Source organism: Pocillopora damicornis, chromosome 5 (genome assembly GCF_964200805.1).
Source record: "Pocillopora damicornis chromosome 5, jaPocDami1.2, whole genome shotgun sequence".
NCBI classification, from domain to species: domain Eukaryota; kingdom Metazoa; phylum Cnidaria; class Anthozoa; order Scleractinia; family Pocilloporidae; genus Pocillopora; species Pocillopora damicornis.
The window spans coordinates 7,177,053-7,198,032 of NC_142674.1; the positions used below are offsets into that span (position 1 = coordinate 7,177,053).

The following is a 20,980-nucleotide window of genomic DNA, read 5'->3' on the forward strand; positions in this document are numbered from 1 at the left end:
TCCTTTTGTAATGGTGGGAGCTCGCTTACGCACTTCCTCAGTTGTATGTCCGACTTCAACGCCATGTTATTCTTCTTTTTTCAGGATTTTCTGCTAGTCTGATCTCTTCGACGTTAAAAAAAAAGAGGCGAAATGAGGTGACTTCACTTACAGAAGGCTAATGGAAGTTAGTATAGGGCTATTCAAAACAACATCCAATCCGTGATCGTTTGTGGCCTTTGTAAAAACGTTGTGAAACTAAGAAGGTCACCGATTATCAGCAAATTCTTGCTGTGCTTGCACTGTACGTTTTGGCGAACGAATAAACCAGTTCAGATTGTAACCTGGCTTAATTCATCCGCTTGATCACAGAATTAGCTCGTTCTTGTATCTATATTATCAATGAGGCATTCTTGTGGATATAACCACAAAAGATAGAATGAGCAAAATGCGTCAATGCTTTTCAAACCCGTGATTGGAATGTCTAAGAACTTCGTATTCATCACAGGAAATCTCACTTGACATCAAGTTTAAATAAGAACCCAAGCAACCAGAGAAAAGATCACCTTCGCATTATTCACGGATAGAACGTCCACGGTTCTTTTTCGAGCAAATTTGTCTGTCCTTTTGTAATAGGGTAGGCCTGTGAAACGGCACTTTGCGTTTGGATTTGATCAAACGCACAGGTCTATAGTATATTGTTGAAAAATTAATATAGATTATGACAGGTAGATGAAATCATCGCGGCATATCATGCCCACTGTGGAGTGTGTTCAAAACAGAACGCTACATAGCAACGAATATTTGAGGTCAAAGTCTATTCGGTATCAGATTACTAGTGAGTCCCAATTTCTCGTATCCTATCTGATCTGAAGCGATCAAAGTCCCAATTCCTAGTATGATCCAGGCCAGTGGGAAAAACCAGGAAGAGAGAACAAACTAGCTCTAGGGTAGAGCATAAAAAAAATAAATATTTTTTCAATAACGCCCCTTGAGCGACTCGCTTTGCAGCTAAATCCTTCTTTTTTTGGCTGTTCATCTTTATTGACATTTTTCATTGTTACTTCTGTTGTACTGCAACGGAACTCGGGATTTTCCTTTGCAGGTTGAGAGATCAAATTGAGCTACGAAGACGACAGCCGTTGCATTTACAATACTTCCAAAGTGAAGCAGCGTTCTAATTTCAACTTTTTTTTAAATCACATTTGTCACATCTGTAGGTGCTGCCAGCAAAAAAATAATTAGCATAAATCAAAACTATGTCTTCCTATTAAGACTGTTTAAATAACAACCACGCTAGCTGGCCATCATACCATTCATGACGTTACTTCACATCCTTGCCTTTCTGCGCTCAGACATCAAACTGTACTCCCACCTTCTCTTTTCCTCGAGACATTGTTATCATTGACTTACAAATGATCAATTCTTCCGAATCAAGCTCTATTTCACTACCGTTGTCCTCCGAACAACTCTCGTACCCCTCCACAGAGGGAATCTAAGAGACTGAGGCAGAAGGCTCCAAATCGTTTTCGTACCCCTCCACACAGAGTGAATATGAGAGATTAAGGCAGTAGGCGATTGCTCGCACTGGTCATTTGGAAATTTTACCCTTGCAACAGCATCAGGTTTCTGTTCCGCGTACACACTGCCGGTGGTAAACCCCTAACTTATCTTTCGAAGTCTCACTCCTCACTGATCTTTGCCTCACGGGACTGTGATTACCCATGAGATGAAATATGAGAAAAATGAGATGCCGAGAGTAGATCCGCTATCTGTGTCGTAAGTAAAGCTTGCCAATCAACGTTATCTTTGTAGTTAATGTTAATAATTGCTATCTTTCCCATAAGGCTGTTGACACCATTCTTCCAAAGCTCGTTAAAATATGATATCTTTTGAGAGACAGATCCTTCAGGGCCATTCATGGTTGAGTCTTTCTTGAGTTGGTTTGTTTCTTCTACTTTCCCAATAATGGATTTGATGTATCCATGTACCTTCTTCACATTCTGATTGAACTGCGCTAGTGGAACTGGCTGAGAGGTTGCACCTTTACGTATTACACCAAAAACTGTCATAGTGGATGCCCATGTGGTTTAGAAAATTCCTTGTTCCTGACAAACAAGTCATCAAGTTTATTTTCCCTAAAGCTGCATTTGTAGCGAAAAGCATGTCTGAAACACTCACAAATGCCATGCACTTGAATGAAACTGAAATCTGTTTCTCTTCTATCCCGCACTCCCTTTCGTCCATCTTCCGCAAGAGTACCGACTTCCTAGGTCGATGGATTGTAAACCTTTTTTTGCCAAGTCACGATGTCTGTGAAGACGAGTTTGTCGATAAGTTTTGCTACCTTCTTTGCTACCTTCCTTACAGTTATCAGCCATATTTTAAAGTACAGTCTCGATCTCTTAGTTTCCATGCTAAAATCTGTACAGACCACCATTACGCTGTGATTCGTTTGGGTTGCTCAAGGTAGTTATCTTCAAGAGACAATCAACAGCTTCGTTATGTAATTGCACATCTTGTATCAAAATGGATCAGAAAAGTGTCTTCGCAATCTGATTTGTTAAGATTTCCACACAGCCCCACACAGTTCTTGGATAAAGAAGAGAATGGCGATAACAGTAGATTGCCTTCGGGACTACGGCTTAGTTTCACGAAAATGTGGAGCTGAATCTTCCCTTCAATTGAAACGCTACTCACGAGGGTCTATCTTTTTTCCTTGAACTAATCTTTTTATAATTTTATCGGCCATTCGGCGTGAATTGGTCATCTTCTATTCTACGAGTATCCAGTTAGTTTGAATGTACCGCCTAGTGAAAAATTTCTGTCTTCAGCAAGTTTCTACTTGCTATAGGAGGATCGACTTAAATGATTCACAATTTGTACGCCTGCCTTTGAAATTGTTACGAATACTTCTCAGCGTTTCTGAGTGACGGAATGTAAGTATAACATTACTTGTAGAGAACTAATTCTAAATTGTCCGGCTTCACTTCGTAAACTGCGCTGGACGGCAACTTGCAAGTGGAATTCACAATTATTCTTATAGTGTCTCATTTTGTATAAAACCATATGGTGCGCAGGTTAGTCTCGACATATTAAAGCTTCGACCAATACACGCGAATAACTTCCATCAGAGGAAATATACTTTCCAATGGAAAACTTGAATTCTACTGGAAATATACTTCCAGAAGTGCTACGACGGAACTCAATTAATTGATGATACGTACTTCCTGACACTTTCTTTCGCAGTCTCATGGATTCCAATAGAAACGAATAAAAGGTAATTAATTCTATCGGAGTTATCGATTCTCTAATAGATTCCTTAGTTCTTTTTTTGTATGCATCTGACTACCTTGGTATTTGCATTCCGGTGGTAGCCAGTTTCCTTGAAAACTGAATGGCTTCCTCTCTTCCTTTCCGGAGGAGCCTTTTTGCCAAGGAAATGGACCTAAAGGTAGCTCTATTTTGGGATTCTTTCGTAGATGTACACAATATGCACCATGTCATGTTTCAGCTAATGTGACAAAAAGGGTTTAAAAAGGGGGGGGAGGTCTCGGGCCCCCCAGGACCCCCATATGATAACCCATCACGCTAGCCCGCTCTAAGAAACAAGATGCTTTTATTTCCAAAATTTTTACTAGAAGATAACATCAATAAATTTTTCTAAATAAAACACACGATTTTAATAGCTAAACTAGAGGGTGACGGGGATTTTTTTTTAACGATTTGTGCGATTTATAGTAAGAAATATTATACTATTATATTATATCATTATACCAAATTAAAAAAATTGCATGTTCTAAAACAATTTTGACGGCTTCTTGTTTGCCTTAAGAAAATTTTTGCGCTCAGAAAAGTAAGCAAGCAATCGCGTCCATCTAAATAAATATTGCGTTATCTAATTTCAAAGTTGTTTAAGAGACCTATCATTTGTGTTGAACAAATCATCTTCCAAGTCTGGTCATGGAGGCGCCTTCCACTAGCCACTGAGAATGGTCAGATTATCAAAATTCCACTAGCCCGTTCCGCGTACAGTCAGTTCGTGATAAATGGTGTTACAGTAGCGGTGTGAGAGAAGCGACTGAGCGTAAAAACGAGGGAGGCTTGGATCGAGTTGCGTAAGTTCATCACGCGCCCCAACCCAAGCCTGCTCCCTTCTTTTGCTCCACTGCTGCTATCATGCCGTTCGTTTATTTCGCTACGTTTCACTGCACACCTGGAACAGACTAAAATTCCATTGAAAAGGTGGATGAAATTCAGAAATGAACTGAAGTTTAGAAATTGACTGAAGTTCAGGATTTAAATATTCACGGCGGTAAGTTCTGATTTATAACGAAAGTAATTCTTGGAAGGGACGAGTCTGACAAATCAGGTCCGATTAGTAGTAAGTATTCAAAAATTGCTACTCGTCATCATTAACTCTTAGGCGACCCAGGAAACTACTGACTATTAAAATTTCGGCTTCATGGTCACGAAGTCAAAGTCATAGCAATCAGGCTGAAAGAGAAATAAAGTGAAGAAGAAATCACGTGGTATTCATTCTCAATGCTTTTATAAGTTTACCCCATTCTCTATAGAAAAAAAGTAGTATGAGGAATTTCTGGCCAAAAAATGTTGCGTTAAATTGAAATTGTACTCACCAAACCAACATGCTTGTTTGGAAAAGAGAAATGACTCCAACAAAAGACAGGTAAGCCCTGAAAAAAGAAAAATAAGTGGAATATCGTTCATTACTTTACATGTAAGAGATAAGATTATTTTAAGCGACATACGCGTAAGCAAGCTAAGAAAACAGATCGAATGCGCGTGGAGTATGGAATCTGCAGAGGAGGAGTTAAACCCCAAGTGCGTACCTAAAGTTTACTACGACTTACACACGGTTTTGGTCAGCATTTTGTGATATTTAAATGCCTTCCAGTGGTCACATGGCATGCTACACGTCCCTCGCTGACTGGTCACAAGCTTGTCGAACCACAGGAATACTGCAGAAAACTGCTACTTCTTAAACCACACACAACTATTAGCAGGGAGGCTGTTTCAGAGGGTAACAAAGCAGCTAGTCTTCTAAGGGTTTTAAGATTACCTGGTGAGTTGGACCATTGATAGCTTCCGACATTAACGACTTTGCCATCCCATAATCTGTCACCTGAAGACAAAAACAGAAAACGATTTTAGGTGCCATTTCCAAAAAAGATTTCAAAACAGGAGAGAAATAACTCCGGGTTCCATAAGTGAAACGAAGTATAGCTCTATCAACAAAAGTATCTATCATAAAGTTTGAATGTCGAAGGAAGTTCGGGATAATAATGGTTTGCTTCCCTTTAATCCAAAATTGGTAGCGGTAAAAAATTCGCGTTGCCCGGATCACCAGTCAGATCAAAAGTACTAACAATCGTTATTTGGTCACTTGTGGTTTCGAGCTAAATCATTTATTGAATTTCACGTACAATTTCGAGGAAAAAAGGACCAAAACTATCGACAGAACTGAAAACTAGACTCCAAAAATTAAAACCAAATCTTTCCCCGTGCTTTTTGGATCTCACAACTAGATCACGTGTTTTAAGCAAAATTACAATTTATGTATCATGCATTCAAACGTTCTAAAAATTCACTGTCCTTCAGACCAACTAGCGTTTTCTTGCGCTTCAGTAAATTTTCTTGAATTTATTCCGAATCTTCTTTGGCTCCTGGTGATGTTAGCCTTTGCTCTGACTGTCCATTGCGATAACCTCAGTTTTACTTTACATATACTCCATCGAAACTCACTCTACCCATATGGGGAGTTATACTAGGCCAACGGCAGAACTCTACCTTGGTATCATAGCAACCATTTGGGCTTCTGTCTGATGGAATAAGCAGATCCCCTCGGGAGCAAATGGAGTTGTAGGGATTATTGTCTGAGTACGGGTCTGTAGGATAATCTGAATAAGAAGGAAGAGTTTCCTATCACGAGGGGATAAAAAAGAAACTACATATAACCCTAACAGAGTAGCGTTTCTGTGTTCATCGGGAAGAACACAAAAGATTAAAAAAACTTCATCCACCTTTTTGGAGAGTAATAATGTACCTGAAGAAATTACACGCTTCTGATTGGCTGAAAACGAGTGCATTCTCATGTAACACAGGTGCAAAGTTGTAACACGTGCGCAAATTACGAATAGCACGTGCAGGCTTTCAAAATTTCGTCTGTCTTTGCTCTGTGATGTTGTTTTATGTACATTATTTACAAGTAATAAAATGATTTCTCTTGCAATTTGGTGCAATAAGCACTTGTAAATTTTTCAAAGACTACAAATTGCCCTTGCCCTGCGGACTCGTGCAATTTTGTTGTCTACGGAAATATTTACCTAGTATGCTATATACTAAGTTACTAAGGAAACTGTAGTGCTGCGTCAAATGTCAATTACTTTGCTATCATGCTAACTAGATACTGGTCTCTGTCACGACATGGTCAAGTTCAGCCACACTCTAAATCAAAGGCTTGGCAATTAAGTACACAACTATAAAATGGCCTTTTGACCTTCATCCACCTTAGATGGGAAAGAGGCAAGCTTGTGAGCACGAAAACAATAACGTAATCAATGATTTAAGCACAATCGTACCGTTGTAACGTAGGGTGTGTTTCATCGATGTCAAATTCTTAACCTGTAAAGTCAGAAAATTCATCTGTTACAAAATGGTCGAGCAGCATTATGAATCAGAATTCCTTGTCATTAGTCAGACCAGCGATAATATATCATTTAAAGACAGATCAATGATCTAAATGCAGTAAGTTACCAGTCCTTGGTCACGACGGAATATCTCAGCCCTTGGAGCCAGCTGGTATGATCGAGACGGGCCGTGTTTCTTCACAAATTCAGGGTAACCACTCAGATTATAGATCTAATGAGATAACAAAGCACCTGATTAAAAACAATTAAACCGTCAAGTTTATTAAGCTAGGCTAAGAACTATCGTCAAAGGAAAACAATTTATGTTCATTGAAGATATCAGAAAAGATGTATCTCGTGTATACACCAGATGTGATATCTTCATGTAGTTTACGTATTGTATTCAAAGCAGTCCCCACACGTTAAGTAAATCCTGGTTAGCATACAGCAAAAGCAGCAATGGTAAATGTGCACCCCAACATAGGTGGTGTAAAAAAACGGTGCCCCCCTCCTCCTCCTCCCTTCTCCCTTCCACACTTGAAGGGACACTTAAAATCACCTTGACTTGTGTCACGATCAGGGATGGGGAGAGGCAGGGGTAGATGTAATAACCAGCTGTGAGCTTGTGAACACTCTAGCAGCCACTGCCTTGGCATTAAACAAATTCTCTCAACTGTAAACGGCAAAGTGAATTTTAATCACTTATAAGAGCGCCTCTTTGTTGGACTCACCTCTTCATAAAAGGGCACATTGTAAGATGGCCAATAACCTGCTCTGAGGATCTCAGTTTGATCTCCGCTGGCCACCAACCTGAAAGACAGATCATCACATTTTGGAAACATTGAAAAAATGTAGGCTTCAGTTCATCACAAATAGCTGTCTTGGGCTTTACTGTCTCGATTCTCCATAAAAATGAAATTACATTGCTTTGTCTTCAGTCCAACTTGAAAGCTATTAGGCCACCAGACATACCACACAGATTGATCCTCAAAATTACACAAACTCAGGAGCCCATTACCCGGAGCCTCCATACCAATTGTACCCTTGAGTCAACCCTGTCCCGTATCTTTTTATTTTTAGAACTGAGATACGTGGGGGGTTCTTCAATTTCCCAGGAAAACACGCTGACGTTCGCGTAACACCCGAAAAAAAATGGTAAACTTTCCGCACCTTTTGCCATTATTGAAATACTTTCGTGCAGCCTGCAAGTGACGTAAGCAATAGAGGCCCACAGCTCTCTTATGATTGGCTATTATTTAAACACCTGCAAAAAAACCCTGTGGGAGGTGCTTCTAAAAATAAAAAAGATACAGGACAGGGTTGACTCAGAGGGTTAGTATGGAAGATGGAAGCTCTAGATAATGAGCTCCTGACAAACTTTAACACATATCCCTTTTTTGCCTGAGTGAAATTAACTGCTGAGTATTTTTTCACGCAATAAATGAAAGACAGTCAGTCACAGAGCCAAGAAAAACTATCTTAGAAACCTACATTCAATATAGAATAAACAAAGTGTTTAAAAATCCCAACTGGCCATAGACAGACCAGTTGACTATATAAAAAGTGCAGCTAGGGAGTTGACCTTGGGGAAACCAAGAACAAATTCAGTGAGTAGCAAAGTGGAGAGCTTGAACCCAGGATCACAAGATTACAAGCCCAACACCCCTACCACTAGCCAACACTGTCTCCAAGTGTTGTGAAGAGTGTAATGTGGAAACAAGGTACAAATTGCAACATATTAGTTAACATGATGTATCCACTAATGGTTGGAGTTGGCTTTCAACAGTTCCTCGCTTTCTCCCTTCATATATATTATGCATCTCAACCAAGAAAACAATTAAGGCTGATAAGTGAAAATGTATAAGCTATTTCTAGTTTAGATTTGGAGGAACTTTTATCAAGCAAGAGAAATTAGTTGCAGCTGGTTCAGTGAATCCCCTGTTTGGGTATCATCAGCCTCTTCCTAGTCAGAGAAGGTCCCTTCAGCTATCGTTCAACTTTAATTAAAATCAAGCTAACCTGTCCATGATGTAAAAATCATCCAGTGATATAAGGTAGCCAGGATAGCTTGAAAAAGACATCCGTTTTGCACCTGAAAATTTCCATCACATTCCACAATAATTCTCTATTGACTTTGTAAAGGATAACAACTTACATGTCATGGTTATGTGAAGCCTTCAGCCTTGTGGTTTTTATTATGTTTTTATTATGCAGTGCTCAGTGGTGCAAGTAATACAATTTTAATAATTATAATAAAAAATGTTTAATTAAAAAGTTCTAGAACTTACTTGTGCTTGGATCTCTCAGATTGAAGTAGTAATGTTTGTAGATCCTCATTGTTGCACCATATGAGAACCAGCTACAAACCAAGTAAAAGAGTTTAAAAGCAAATTAAGTAGCCATAATACAGATAAGGTAATCAATGGGATGATTGGTAACCTTGAGAAATGTAAGTCAGAAAATGATTTAGGTAGGAAGCTAAAAGTAAGGAAGATAGAAATACTTCACCTTGAATGTCCTGCGAAGATATCTTCATAACCTGGAAGAACTTTTATAAGTGCAGAACAATGGCCCATTCTTCCTAACTACAGTAAGATAAATGACTGTGAATATATAAATATCATACATGTATGTGTAGACTGTAGATTAATCAGTGAATATGAGTGTGATCTTCCCTCTATCAAATGAGCTAAGAAGCCAACTGGGAGGTGGTCTACACTACTTCTGAAAAGAAGTTGTTCTCACTATTGCATGTGCTCCCATCTTCCAGGTGCAAGGCCTAATATCACTACTGCTTAAGGTAAGTGCCCATATTTAAAGTAAGATAACATACCAAACTTATTTTAGAAAAATATTTTGCATTTTGGAAATTTTTTTGACTTGGTAAAAAATCTATTTGAAATTTTAAAGTGAATAAATTATACAACAAAGGAATATCACCTAAATTTACTACAGATTTTTTCAAGTGTTAGTTTGACATATTTCAAAGAAGTCCCTTGATGTAAGTGTCCTGTTCTCAATCCAGTGTCCAGCATGTTAAACCTTTAACTCCCAAGATCTGATTGTTAATTCTCCCCCTCACTGTAGCCTGCAATGCAGGCATCTTGATAGTGCGAGCTAACGCTAAAAAGCTCGCAATTGTTTGTTCGACCGGCAATTTTTGATTTGCAATTAGAGTGGACGGTGGGGGTAGGGGGTGGGAGAGGGGAGAAAAGACAGCGTAATCCTCACTCCCCTAACCCCATCCCTCTCCTTATTTTTGACCATCGACCACCCCCTTGGTATAAATTTTTCCTCTCCCCAGCCTTCCGCTCCCATTAAAATCAAAGATGGCGGCCATAATATTCCTTATGAAATTACTCATTACGCCTGCTCTACAGGCTACTCTCACTGCTACACATTTCCTTGCAAATTAGTTATGAGAACTTGGTGCTGGATCAAGATAGTGACTTTTACCTGATAAGTTTGATTATTCTCATTACCTGTTTGCTGAATAATGTATGGATATTGTAGGGAGAAGTTACATTTTAATCACTACTGGGAGTCAAAGGGTTAAGCCAAGAGGTAACTGTGTCTCCTCCCATGAATGACCAAGACAGAATTTCTCCTCACAATATCAATATAATATCAAGCAGACAAGTAATGAGAATAAAGAAAAATATCAATAAGGGGATTATAATTTGATCCAATTCCAAATTCTCCAAACTAACATAATATGAATTGTATAGCATACAGTAAGGAGAATTAAAATGAGATCTTAGGAGTTAAGGGGTTAACAGATAGATTCCTTGTTGCTGTGTGTCTGTTCAGTAACAGATCAGAGATGATGTCAAAATGTGATGAGAACAAAAATGTGCCACACATGCATGGCACAGTGGAGCATATCACTGATGTTCTCACCACAATTTTTACATCTTCTGCGATTTATAACTGTACAGATCCATGACAATCTGGAAACTATTTGTTACATAAAATAAAAAAGCTAACTAGTGTTCATGGTGATGTCATCTATACGTATTCCCTCCAATAGAGTTAGTGAGAACCAATCGCATGAACAAACACATGAACAACTCAGCTTATCATGCAATACTCTTCCATGCAGCAATAGAGTTAGAGTTTGTGTTATGAATGCATGCAATCAAGATCAAAAGCACCTTGTACCTTAATCCTTTTATTCCCACATAAAATTTTTAATTCTCCTTACTTACAACCATACAATTCTTATGATGTCAGTTCAGAGAATTTGGTATTGGATTGACAAATTATCCCCAAATTAAAATATTTCTTTATTCTCATCACTTATCTGGTTGACATTATATTGATATTGTAGGGAGAAATTCTGACTTGGTCACTCATGGGAGTTAAAGGGTTAAGAACAATAATAACTTAACACCCAAATTGAACTCTAAAGAATACCTTGGCTGTAATCTGCTCTTCTGTCATACTAGTACTCCAGTCGGGTGGTCCATCAGGACTGATCACAGCACCCAGAGTCAAGTAATCACCAATACCATTAAGAAGTTGGAAAGCAAACTTGCCCAGCACTTCCTAAAAAGATTGGGAAAAATTCATCAACACCAAATCATCTTAGGCAGCATGACTTCCTAAACTTATATGTTATACTGCAATCAGAATTTACCTTCTCCTTGGGTGGGTTCTCTGTATAACCAGCTATAAGCCCTATATTAAGAAATATCAAAATAAGATAGAAAGCCTAAAATGGTCAGACTACCCAGTAATTAATACCTAGACAACCTGAGTTGAAGTAGATGTTGGTAATTTGTTAACAACTACACACCTACAACAGATTTACTCAATGGAATCAATACCGTCAACATTAACTTAACAGAATGACCAAACTCTTATCAGAAGATTAAACAGATCAATAATAACTCACAAATGCTACTTCTAAAACAAATTTCATTTTTTTAGCATCTTAGAAGGCAAAAGTTGTTGAATCTGTTTCAATCAAACTCTTTGCTTTATAGCAAAAGGAATGTGGAATGGAAATTTTTTTTAGTGCCATTATGGCAAAGTGGAAAAAAGCAAACCAACAGGAAAAAGATAATTTGCCAGTCTGGGTCAGTCTACATGGGAATAAACTCTGCTCTTGTTTTTGGCAAATGATGAATTTGAGGAACACTGTAGAAATCATTGATACTGTTTTATAACTAAGTTAATCAGTAACATCAGACACTGCATTTTGTTCAACATATTCTTGTTTAACCAGTTTGATCACGTGTGTTTTTTGTAATAATATCCTGATTTCGTTTTAAGAGTTTCAATGTTTTTGAAGTTTAGCAAGTTTAACAGAGTTTCGAATACGATTATTATAAACACTAAGCTCAGAGCCTTCTATAAATTAATGAATATTTGACTCATATTGTTCACCATCGTATTGAGACACAATGTTTCCCATTTGTCTCCAAAGTGAGCTGTTCTTTGATTCACTTTTTATTTTAATTGTTTCTCATCCATTCTTCCTACAAAAGAAATAAAATAGGAAAAATCTTTCACTTTTGCATCAACAAGTTATATGTCTTTGCACAGAGCAAAATTCAGCAGAAATGATCGAAAAAAAATCAAGAGTGATTTGTTCTATTCCTAACTAGGTTGAATGATTGCTACACTCTGTTTCTTTAAAGAAAGGGAGGGATGTCATGTACAAGAGGGCATGGGGAAGCAAAGAAATAAAAAAGAGCAAGGTCAACTTGAATGTGTGCAGTTGTGTTGTTCAATTGCTATTTACATAGCAAGGGAACACAACAATGATGGATGTCAGCCAGTGATAATGGAGGATGGAAGAGCACCATGGTTCACTAGAGGAGAGGACAGAAGATGTTTCCAAGCTCAAACAAAGTTTCTTTTCAACATCATAACTTCAAATGTACCCTAAGGGAGACAACTAGCACACCACTAGGCAAAAAAAAATACTGTTTGTCATTACCTGGGCATCAAACCATTCTTCAACCTTTTTCACAAACTGTTCTGATTTTTGGCCGAAGGCAATGTAATAATTGTTCTCATAATTTTCATTTATCCTCCTATAAGGAAACAAAATAAAGATGTTATTACCCTTTAAACCCTAAGAGTGATTAGAAACTAAATTCTTCTATCAGCATCAACCCTAAAACAAACATTGAGGTCATGAGAATAAAGGAAATGATCACCAACTAAAGAAGCTCTTGATTGTTAAGCAAATTCTCCTTGTCAGTACCATAGGAAATGTATAGAGAACAGTATGGAGAAAACGTATACTGATGTTAGGGTATAAAGGGTTATTAAACATTCTCTCTTACTCATCAGAAGTAAATTCAGTTGGGAAGTTAACAATATAATGAGTTCATCTTCAAGACATTTACCCTGCAGTCAAAGCTCCCTCAAGATACCCTGCCGCAAACATGATAGTCTGATCACTGTAACTTCCTGTTGAACCTGAAGCAATGTTAAGTTCACCCCATCTAAAATAAAAAAAAAACCAGCAAATATAAGTTTACTAACCTAAGCCAGGAAATAGCTCACTTTCCACTATTTGTTAAATGGTGAAAAATTCCTTGCCAAGTTTCATATGCATCCCATTTGTCATGAACTCCAAGTATCATCAACTGATTGGGGGGGGGGGGGAGGGGGGAAGGGTCCTAACTTAACATTGTATCAACATTTGAGAACATTAGTAGTTTTTTGGTTGCAAAAGAGACTCAGTTTTCCTTTACAAAGGGGGAGGGGTGAGAGAGCAATCATCCAAGGACCCTCCTCCCCTTTCTCAGCTATATGTTTGCCTTTGGTCATACTTGTTTCACATACCCTGTAGCAATCAAAGCATCATCATAGGTTCCATAGGCTACACCATTTTCTTTGTCAAGTACTCCAAACTCTATGTGGTACTTCCTATGAAATTGTTATAGGAAATCCATTGTCAGTCTTTGTTTGACCATATTTATGTAGGCTGTTAATGATTTGTATAGTCTAGCTGCATGTTTAGTTTATTCCTGATAAACTGTTATCACAAGCTCATGACTAGTTTAAATTTATGCTATATGTGACTTGTGTCTGTAATTTATTTGTAACTATAAAATAATGATAAGGTTTGCAAAGTTTTCATGTTTTTGTGAGGAAGAAGGAAGGTGTTTTAGGATTCCTGACAATCACAGCAATCCCTCTTTTCCTTTCCCCAAAGAAAAGGAAGGAGGGTGCTAAATCTAATATTACAGTAATCCCATATTGACTAGAAAGTTGTTCAATATTCAACCATGATAACGTGATGTCACACTTGGTCAAAGTTAGCAGAATTGAAGCATCCACCACTTTTCGTCCGAACATGAGATTCCTGTAATCATTTCTAAATAAATTATTTATTATCTATTACTTATAGTAAAATTTCCGCACAGCCCTATACTACATTATGCATTCAGTTCTTGGATAGAGGAAAACAATACATTGCCATTGGGAAAACAGATCTGTTTTACAATAGTATGGGGCGGTGCGGAAATTTTACTTTACCTGTCAGCAGAAACACTTTAGCGCTAAAAAATTGTTTGAAGTTTGGTACCGAAATGAAATTTCATCGGAACCTTTCCTCGTTAATTATGAAGTGTTACATAACTCGTGATCACATATCAACGAGGAAACGAGAGGTGAGATCAGCCCAGTAGATTCTTGGCCCTTAGCCATCTCATCTTAAGCTTATAATAACCATTCCCAGCCCATAAAAATACAATCTCTAGGATAAACATCAAAATACGATACATTAATTTTTTTCTCTTTCGCTTTTTTAGCTGTAGATGTAGATCACAATATTATCCCAAAGATCAAATTGACTGCGACAAAAACGGAATAAAAATAGCAAACTCACCCATCTGTGTAATAAACCGTTCCATTCATGGAATAATCTCCTTTGCTAAAAGAAATCCTAGCGAAAAGTAAAAGGAAACTAACGAAAGCTTTCCACACAGCGACTTTCGCCATTTTTCAGTTCCTCACGATTGCGTGACTGATTGTCTCATGCGGCAATCACGAGGTCAGTCGTCACTTGGATCGGACCGGATCGGATTACGGATTTAGAAATTTACGGATTTTAGAAATTTTGTGCGACAAGCCAAAATAAAGTTTCCGTGACATAATGGAGCGCAGGCCCCACTTGGAGAGTTTTTTTTTGCCCAAAAACCCCATGTAGTCGCTGTCTTTCACGGCTGTGTCGAGGAGTGTTGAGTAGTACCACCATGAACAAAGGCAAGCGAGAGGTACGTATCATTCTTCAATCAGGAGGAGGGCACTGGGATTTTCGGTCTTAATTTGGCTGTTTTAAATTCGGTTTCTGTGCAAAAAAAGTTCGGTTTTTCGGTTTGGCTGTTCATTTCGGTTTGCCTTGACAGAGACATACGGTTTTCTCGTACTCAGACCTCTGCGGTTTCTGAGCACGATAAAGAAGCGGGGCATATTCCTATTTGGAGTAAGGTTAAGATTATTGATCGTGACCCCCACTGATACACAAGTAGGGTCAAAGAGGCTATCCATATAAGACTTCATCCTAACAACATCAATAGGGATAGCGGAATCGACATTCCCGAAGCTTGGATACCCACGATCAAACAACACAACAGCCGATTTATGAGGACCTATGAGGGAACACCATCTAACAACCGGAAAAATGATGAGTATCGAAATGCACCGATAGCAACGTACCAACGTGCTACAAATAGCGACACGTAAACAATCGATCTCATCGCCTGATGAAGGTTTGCAGCACTGCAGTCGAAACGTCGCGATCAACATCAAAAGTGACTCTATCGTGAGACCGAACGAACAAGTTCATCTCCTAGAGTTATACCTATTAGTGGAAAAATCAGATTGTCTCAAATCGTACCTGGGGTTATCTTCATTTAAAACATTGCAAATACTTCTTGAGCATGGGCATTAACTGTACACATTAGGATACAAATTTCCTGCAAATGTCTCTTCATCACGGTTAGCAGCTTGGCCCTGAATAACTAGCTTTTTTTTCATGGTGAATCATCTTGTGGAAAACGGTACTCATGAATATGTGGGGTGGGACAGGTGTGAATACAAATCTTCTGCAACACTACCTGTAAGCGTCATTATACAACCTTTATTTTAGTTCAATACTATGAAAAATTGTGCTATATCAGTAGCCACTAGAGGTCTCAGGCTGCCAATTTTTTTAAATACCCCTATTCTGCCAAACTGTATCAAGCGGTCATTCTCTGTGGGTGACACGCTTAATACAGGTTCAACTAGCAACTGTACACGAAAGGTGTTTTTCGAGTAAATTAAACAAAACCTATCTTTCTCTATATCTTACCGAGCTCTAAACTTACCATCTTTCGTACTCTATTCACAAAACACGACACTATTGACATTGCTGACCTAGCACTATGCAGTATGCAGGACGCATGTCATATATGAACTTCGTTATGAGCCTCGCTCACCACTGTCTCTGTGGCTCAGTGGTTGACTGGTCAGAGCGCGGAATTAGACGAAAGGTTTAATTCCTCATGGGGATTCTTTTGTCCTTCCTTTGTCCCACGTTCGTGACAAGACGAAAAAACATCTTCCTATATTTCCCTACCGAGCTCAAAACTTATCATCTTCCATACTCTATTTATTAACCCTTTAATCCCTGAGTGACCAACATCCAATTTCTCTTTTCAATGTCACCCATGAATCAAACATCAAAGTCATGAGAATAAAGGGAATGATAATTAACTGAAGAACCTCTGGATTGTTCAACGAATTCTCTTTGCAAGCACATTAGGAAATGTATAGAGACCAGTATGGAGAATATGCATACTGATGTTATGGTGTAAAGGGTTAAACAAAACCCATTTGCAGTTTGCTTACGCAATTGTGAAAGAGGATAAAACTTAACCAGAGTACAAGTCCCGTTCGGAAAGAACCAGTAGTGTCAGTTCCCATCAGAACCAGCCTGCTTCATACATGGACAATACAGTCTATCAACCGGTTTTAAAGAGAGGTCGTATTCCATCTTAAGGAAAAAATAAAAGGGACCGACGAAACTACGCCTATCACCTCCAAAGTGATTTAACCAACCATTTAGGCGCTGCGAAGACAAACTTGAGTCGTGCGCGTGTCCCGCAAGAGAAGCGAGCTCCTCACCCTTCAACACTCCTGCCCTTGGCAGAAAGTTAATGAACGATGATGTTAAGTGAAAACATGGGATATTCCTCTGGAAGTTTGCCTATGCGGCTTTCATCGATCCTTCCTTTTTGCTGTGTTAGCAGGTTTCCAAAATATTACAGCACCAACAAAAACACATACGAGAAGCATTTTTACAAACGTGCTACTAACACCAACTGTAAAAATTTTGTTCAAGGCTAAAAATACACTTCATTCTCCACGTTTTGTGAGTGAATTTAATGTTAACGCTTAGAAATTAAATTACAGATAATTTATTACCATGGTTGTCTACTTCTCGCAAAGAATCCTTTTCGGTGAACGACGGAAAGGTCGAAGGTCTTCGAAAGTTTCCCGAGTCTAAGCCGATCTATCACTTCGCCGTTACCGAGCTCCTCTCGCAATCTTCGAACAATTAAAACGTTTGTCGTTCTAATAAAGGTATTCAGTGCAACGAAGATTGATTCCAATGTAAAAGTCTTACTTTGAACTCTCGGGGCAAGTGAATAAAAATATGTAGAGCACTTTCACACTCTCTATTTTAGCTAAACTAAAAAAATTATAGCTTCAGTGTTTTCTTAAATTTGACCATAAATATTCAAATGAAGTGCGAAAAGGTGATAGTGGTTACTGTGGAAACTAAATGCTACTAAAACACGCTACATAAATACGTGGGATGCCTGTGGCTGACCACGTTCAACATTCGCTTGAGTGTCGTCGTAGTCAGTTGCCTTACTGGCTGAGTTCCCTACTTGGATGGGTTAACTCTTCTTCTTCTTGATTTCATTCCAGTACTTTGAAAAGTCGGCATTAAATTTATTATTTTCCACGTAAAACCAGAGTAACCGTACTTATCAACATCAAATTGAACTCGAAAATACTCAACAGGACGCAAATGGACAAAAATTACGTTCATAAACTGTGCTTTGGAAAAATTTGTTGGAAAACTTTTCCAGGCAACCACAGACTCAAACAAACGTAGTTAGTTGATTTGATAGTATCGAACATTTTACCAGGCAGAGACAACGAATTCCTGTACAATTATTACAAGGCTCATCGCTGTTTCTTCCTGCCTCGTGTTTCCTTATCATACAAGTTTAAATAAGTCCTAATTCTTCAGTAATCAATTCTAAAACAATATTGCGCGATACGACAGCAAACAAATGGCGCGTTTGACATTTATAGATTGAAAGAGAAAAGGTGTATCAAATTTCCATATCTATGAAACCAAAATGGAAGGCGATCGACATCACGTCCCTTGCTTGCTTTAAATGGGATGTCTACAATAACCGAAGGAAATTAGGGTAATGCAATGCCTCACTTGAGCTTTATCACGTTACTAGCCCCCCATCCATGAACGATGATGTTTCTTTTGAGACTACAAGACACATTACTTAGCAAGTAAGTTGTCCTAAATGATTGAAATATTTTTTTCTAAAATAAGATCAAGAAAAAGTAACTAGAATATTTCTATGAGATAGGCTTAATAGACAGCAATTATCCAGCTACTTGTGAATGCCGTGCGATATTTAATTGGGAAAGAAGCTACGCCACAATCAAAGAATCTCAAAAATTGGCCTATTCATAACTAAAAATGGCGTTATTTGCAATCCGTGTCAACCTTCTCCATCGTAAGCCACCCTTATTCCTTCTTGGTATCTTATCGCTTCCTTTGCGTTTTTTCAAACCTACAGAGCTAATATTTTATAGCCTTCTGAAATATGAAGGTGGGTTTTGCACGGCGCAAAAACTAAATACAGTGACGTAGCTTCTTTAGTTTACTGCTCCGTCAACTACTTGATTTGTATTGACGGTGGAATAGCGGTGAAGACAAGAGGTTCAATTCTATGATCATTGAATTTCATGTGACTGCATAACAGCATGTCTTATGTGTCGAGTTTCATGTTTACTGGAAGTCGCCGACGAGTGCGTCTTTCCCAGGCTCCAGGTGAACAGACTCAAAATATTCATCGTCTTCGTCATCAAATGTAACCTTCTCCTAGGATTAAACACATCACTAAGTACATTGTGCTCAAACGGTAGGTTGTGGTATGCAGCACGAGACATTCTAGGGCCTGGGACTATCTTGTTCCAGCAGCACCGTAAGGGCCTCGGGGCCTCTTTCACCCAGTATCCCACGCGCGACATGTAGACTTGCGCCAGGAAAAAATAGGTCTAGGGCGCGAGGAGGATGCTTGTTGATAACCTTCCCGGGGAAAATTTTGTAGAAAAATGAACGACATCTGTTGAACTGTTGTAGTTACTGAAAAACTGAACGACTATTACAAAAAAAATTCGCGTAGGCGGACGGCTTTGAAACGAAGGAAAAACCAGAGCACGAACTGGGAAAAAAAAACTTTCCTTCTTTTTCTTTCTAATATTTTCCAGGAATTCTACAAGAGTAAAAGAGAGTGCATGAAAACAAAAAAATCCTACCTTCTTCTTTCCACCACTGGCCATGTCCTTTATTTTCTTCAGAATCTTCTTACCGCGGTCCTTACCGACTTTAAAGTGAACCTAAGTAAAGAGGAAAAAAACCTTAATTAAAACAATGTCATTACGAGCAGTATAATAGGAATGCTCTTTAAGTTAAATCTCGCTTCCCGAGGTGTGATTCATATCGCCCGAGCCTTTCCGAAGATTACTGATAACTCACACGGAAACCACCCAAAGATGGCTGCTACGGACTTAACATTACACATAAAAGGCAGTCTATGACTGCATGTGCCCATTGTTGTATAGTTGTGGAGTATTGAAGTAAAAAGCAATGTGGTGAAATATGCAGCTCTAGGGGTTAATGAGCAGCTCTTGTCCGTCGATGCCAAAATTGCGAAGGTTTACGGACTTCCACGAAAGAATCGGCACAAAAAGTTTCTCACGAGAATAAACGAAATGAACAAATAACGTGCACACACCCGAGCATTATTCAAGAACTCTTGAAAGAAAATAATCTAAGACTGTAACTGCCACTGGCGACTAATACTAACTAATTCTAGCGCAATTTTTAACGCGGAACGAAACGACACGGTACGGTTAAAACTGCAAATAAAACAGCGAACGAAAACTATTACAATATAAACTAGACTAAATACACAAGGAAAGCTACAACGAAAACAACACGATACAAAACTTACATTTGTTGCGATGTTATAGATCCTGCCTAGTGGCGAACAAACTGCACGAAGCCAAAAGAACAAATATACCAAACTACACTCGACGAAACTACACTGCAAAAACTGCACCAAACTACGATGAACAATGCGGTTGAATACATGCTACGTTACGCAACGTTACGCAATGACACAAAGAGAGCGCACACAAAATTTTACTACAATTAGCACTCTTGCACAAGAACAATAAACAAACGAAAAAGAATGTAAGGCGTTGCGGTCTACAAAGGCAAATTACCTCTTCTTCGTCCTCTTCGTCGTCGTCCACCACACATCTCTCCACACCTGGCAACTCACCAGAATTATCACCACTCTTATTTACCAGGCGATGATACTTGTATGTCAGCCTGCCACAAAGAAAACGACAACCGTAAACCACACATACGTTTCATGGCATAAATGCCAGTTATGGGTACTGTGATCCACACAGCCACGCAGGTATCTGCAGCCTAAAGCTTCCTGAACTGTTTCTTCTTACTTAGCGGGATTTCTAGTTCATCTTTTTAACTCTTCGCCCACTCCTACCCCTGGTAGATTGACTCATTGGTCGAATAAGGAGAAACAGTGAGAGAAAAGATTCAACCCAAAGAACACAACACAATAACCAGAAAAAAGCTGGAAACCTAGCAACTCAACCCGAAAACTAACCGGAAAAGGCCAAATGCATCAACAAGCATTAACAAAGAGAATGCTGATTTACGTACTTTCGGTTATTGTACCACAAGCCAAAGACTGCGCAGATCATCAGCACAACAAGAGCAGCAACAACAGCAATCACAATCTGAACAAAAAAAAAACAACAACAACAATCATAGTATACGTAGTAACATGCCTGTCATCGTTATGAGAAAGAAAAAAAAAGACGTTTGCTATGAACCGTAAGAATGACTGACTAGTCGACCGCAAGGTTGGTGGACAGACAAATCGACCGATTACATAGCTTGGTTTTAACAACTGAGTTGAAAATGTAAATTGACCACCGTGAAGAGTTTCTCAGCTGACGTTTCGAGTGTTGGCCCGTCGTCAGAG

At 38.7% G+C, this 20,980-nt stretch overlaps 3 protein-coding genes across 3 annotated transcripts in view; all 3 read right to left on the bottom strand.

Moving 5' to 3' along the window:
* The window catches only part of LOC149044918 (phospholipase-B 81-like), a 59,678-nt gene extending 44,710 nt beyond the window's left edge, over positions 1 to 14,968 (bottom strand). The window contains exons 1-4 of the mRNA XM_089206894.1: positions 14,482 to 14,968; positions 13,434 to 13,517; positions 12,992 to 13,090; positions 12,577 to 12,673 (exon numbers count right to left, since the gene is read on the bottom strand). Of these exons, the coding sequence (XP_089063020.1) occupies positions 12,577 to 12,673; positions 12,992 to 13,090; positions 13,434 to 13,517; positions 14,482 to 14,594 (393 nt within the window). The 5' untranslated portion in view covers positions 14,595 to 14,968. The remainder of the gene's footprint in view (positions 1 to 12,576; positions 12,674 to 12,991; positions 13,091 to 13,433; positions 13,518 to 14,481) is intronic.
* LOC113671950 (phospholipase-B 81) overlaps positions 3,581 to 20,980 on the bottom strand; it is a 65,930-nt gene continuing 48,530 nt past the window's right edge. The window contains exons 13-19 of the mRNA XM_089206851.1: positions 7,361 to 7,439; positions 6,757 to 6,861; positions 6,582 to 6,624; positions 5,791 to 5,900; positions 5,063 to 5,125; positions 4,620 to 4,676; positions 3,581 to 4,476 (exon numbers count right to left, since the gene is read on the bottom strand). Of these exons, the coding sequence (XP_089062977.1) occupies positions 4,429 to 4,476; positions 4,620 to 4,676; positions 5,063 to 5,125; positions 5,791 to 5,900; positions 6,582 to 6,624; positions 6,757 to 6,861; positions 7,361 to 7,439 (505 nt within the window). The 3' untranslated portion in view covers positions 3,581 to 4,428. The remainder of the gene's footprint in view (positions 4,477 to 4,619; positions 4,677 to 5,062; positions 5,126 to 5,790; positions 5,901 to 6,581; positions 6,625 to 6,756; positions 6,862 to 7,360; positions 7,440 to 20,980) is intronic.
* Positions 16,998 to 20,980, bottom strand: part of LOC149044922 (coadhesin-like) — a 31,602-nt gene continuing 27,619 nt past the window's right edge. The window contains exons 18-21 of the mRNA XM_089206893.1: positions 20,656 to 20,732; positions 20,190 to 20,298; positions 19,218 to 19,298; positions 16,998 to 18,780 (exon numbers count right to left, since the gene is read on the bottom strand). The gene's annotated coding sequence lies outside the window, so the exon portion shown is untranslated. The remainder of the gene's footprint in view (positions 18,781 to 19,217; positions 19,299 to 20,189; positions 20,299 to 20,655; positions 20,733 to 20,980) is intronic.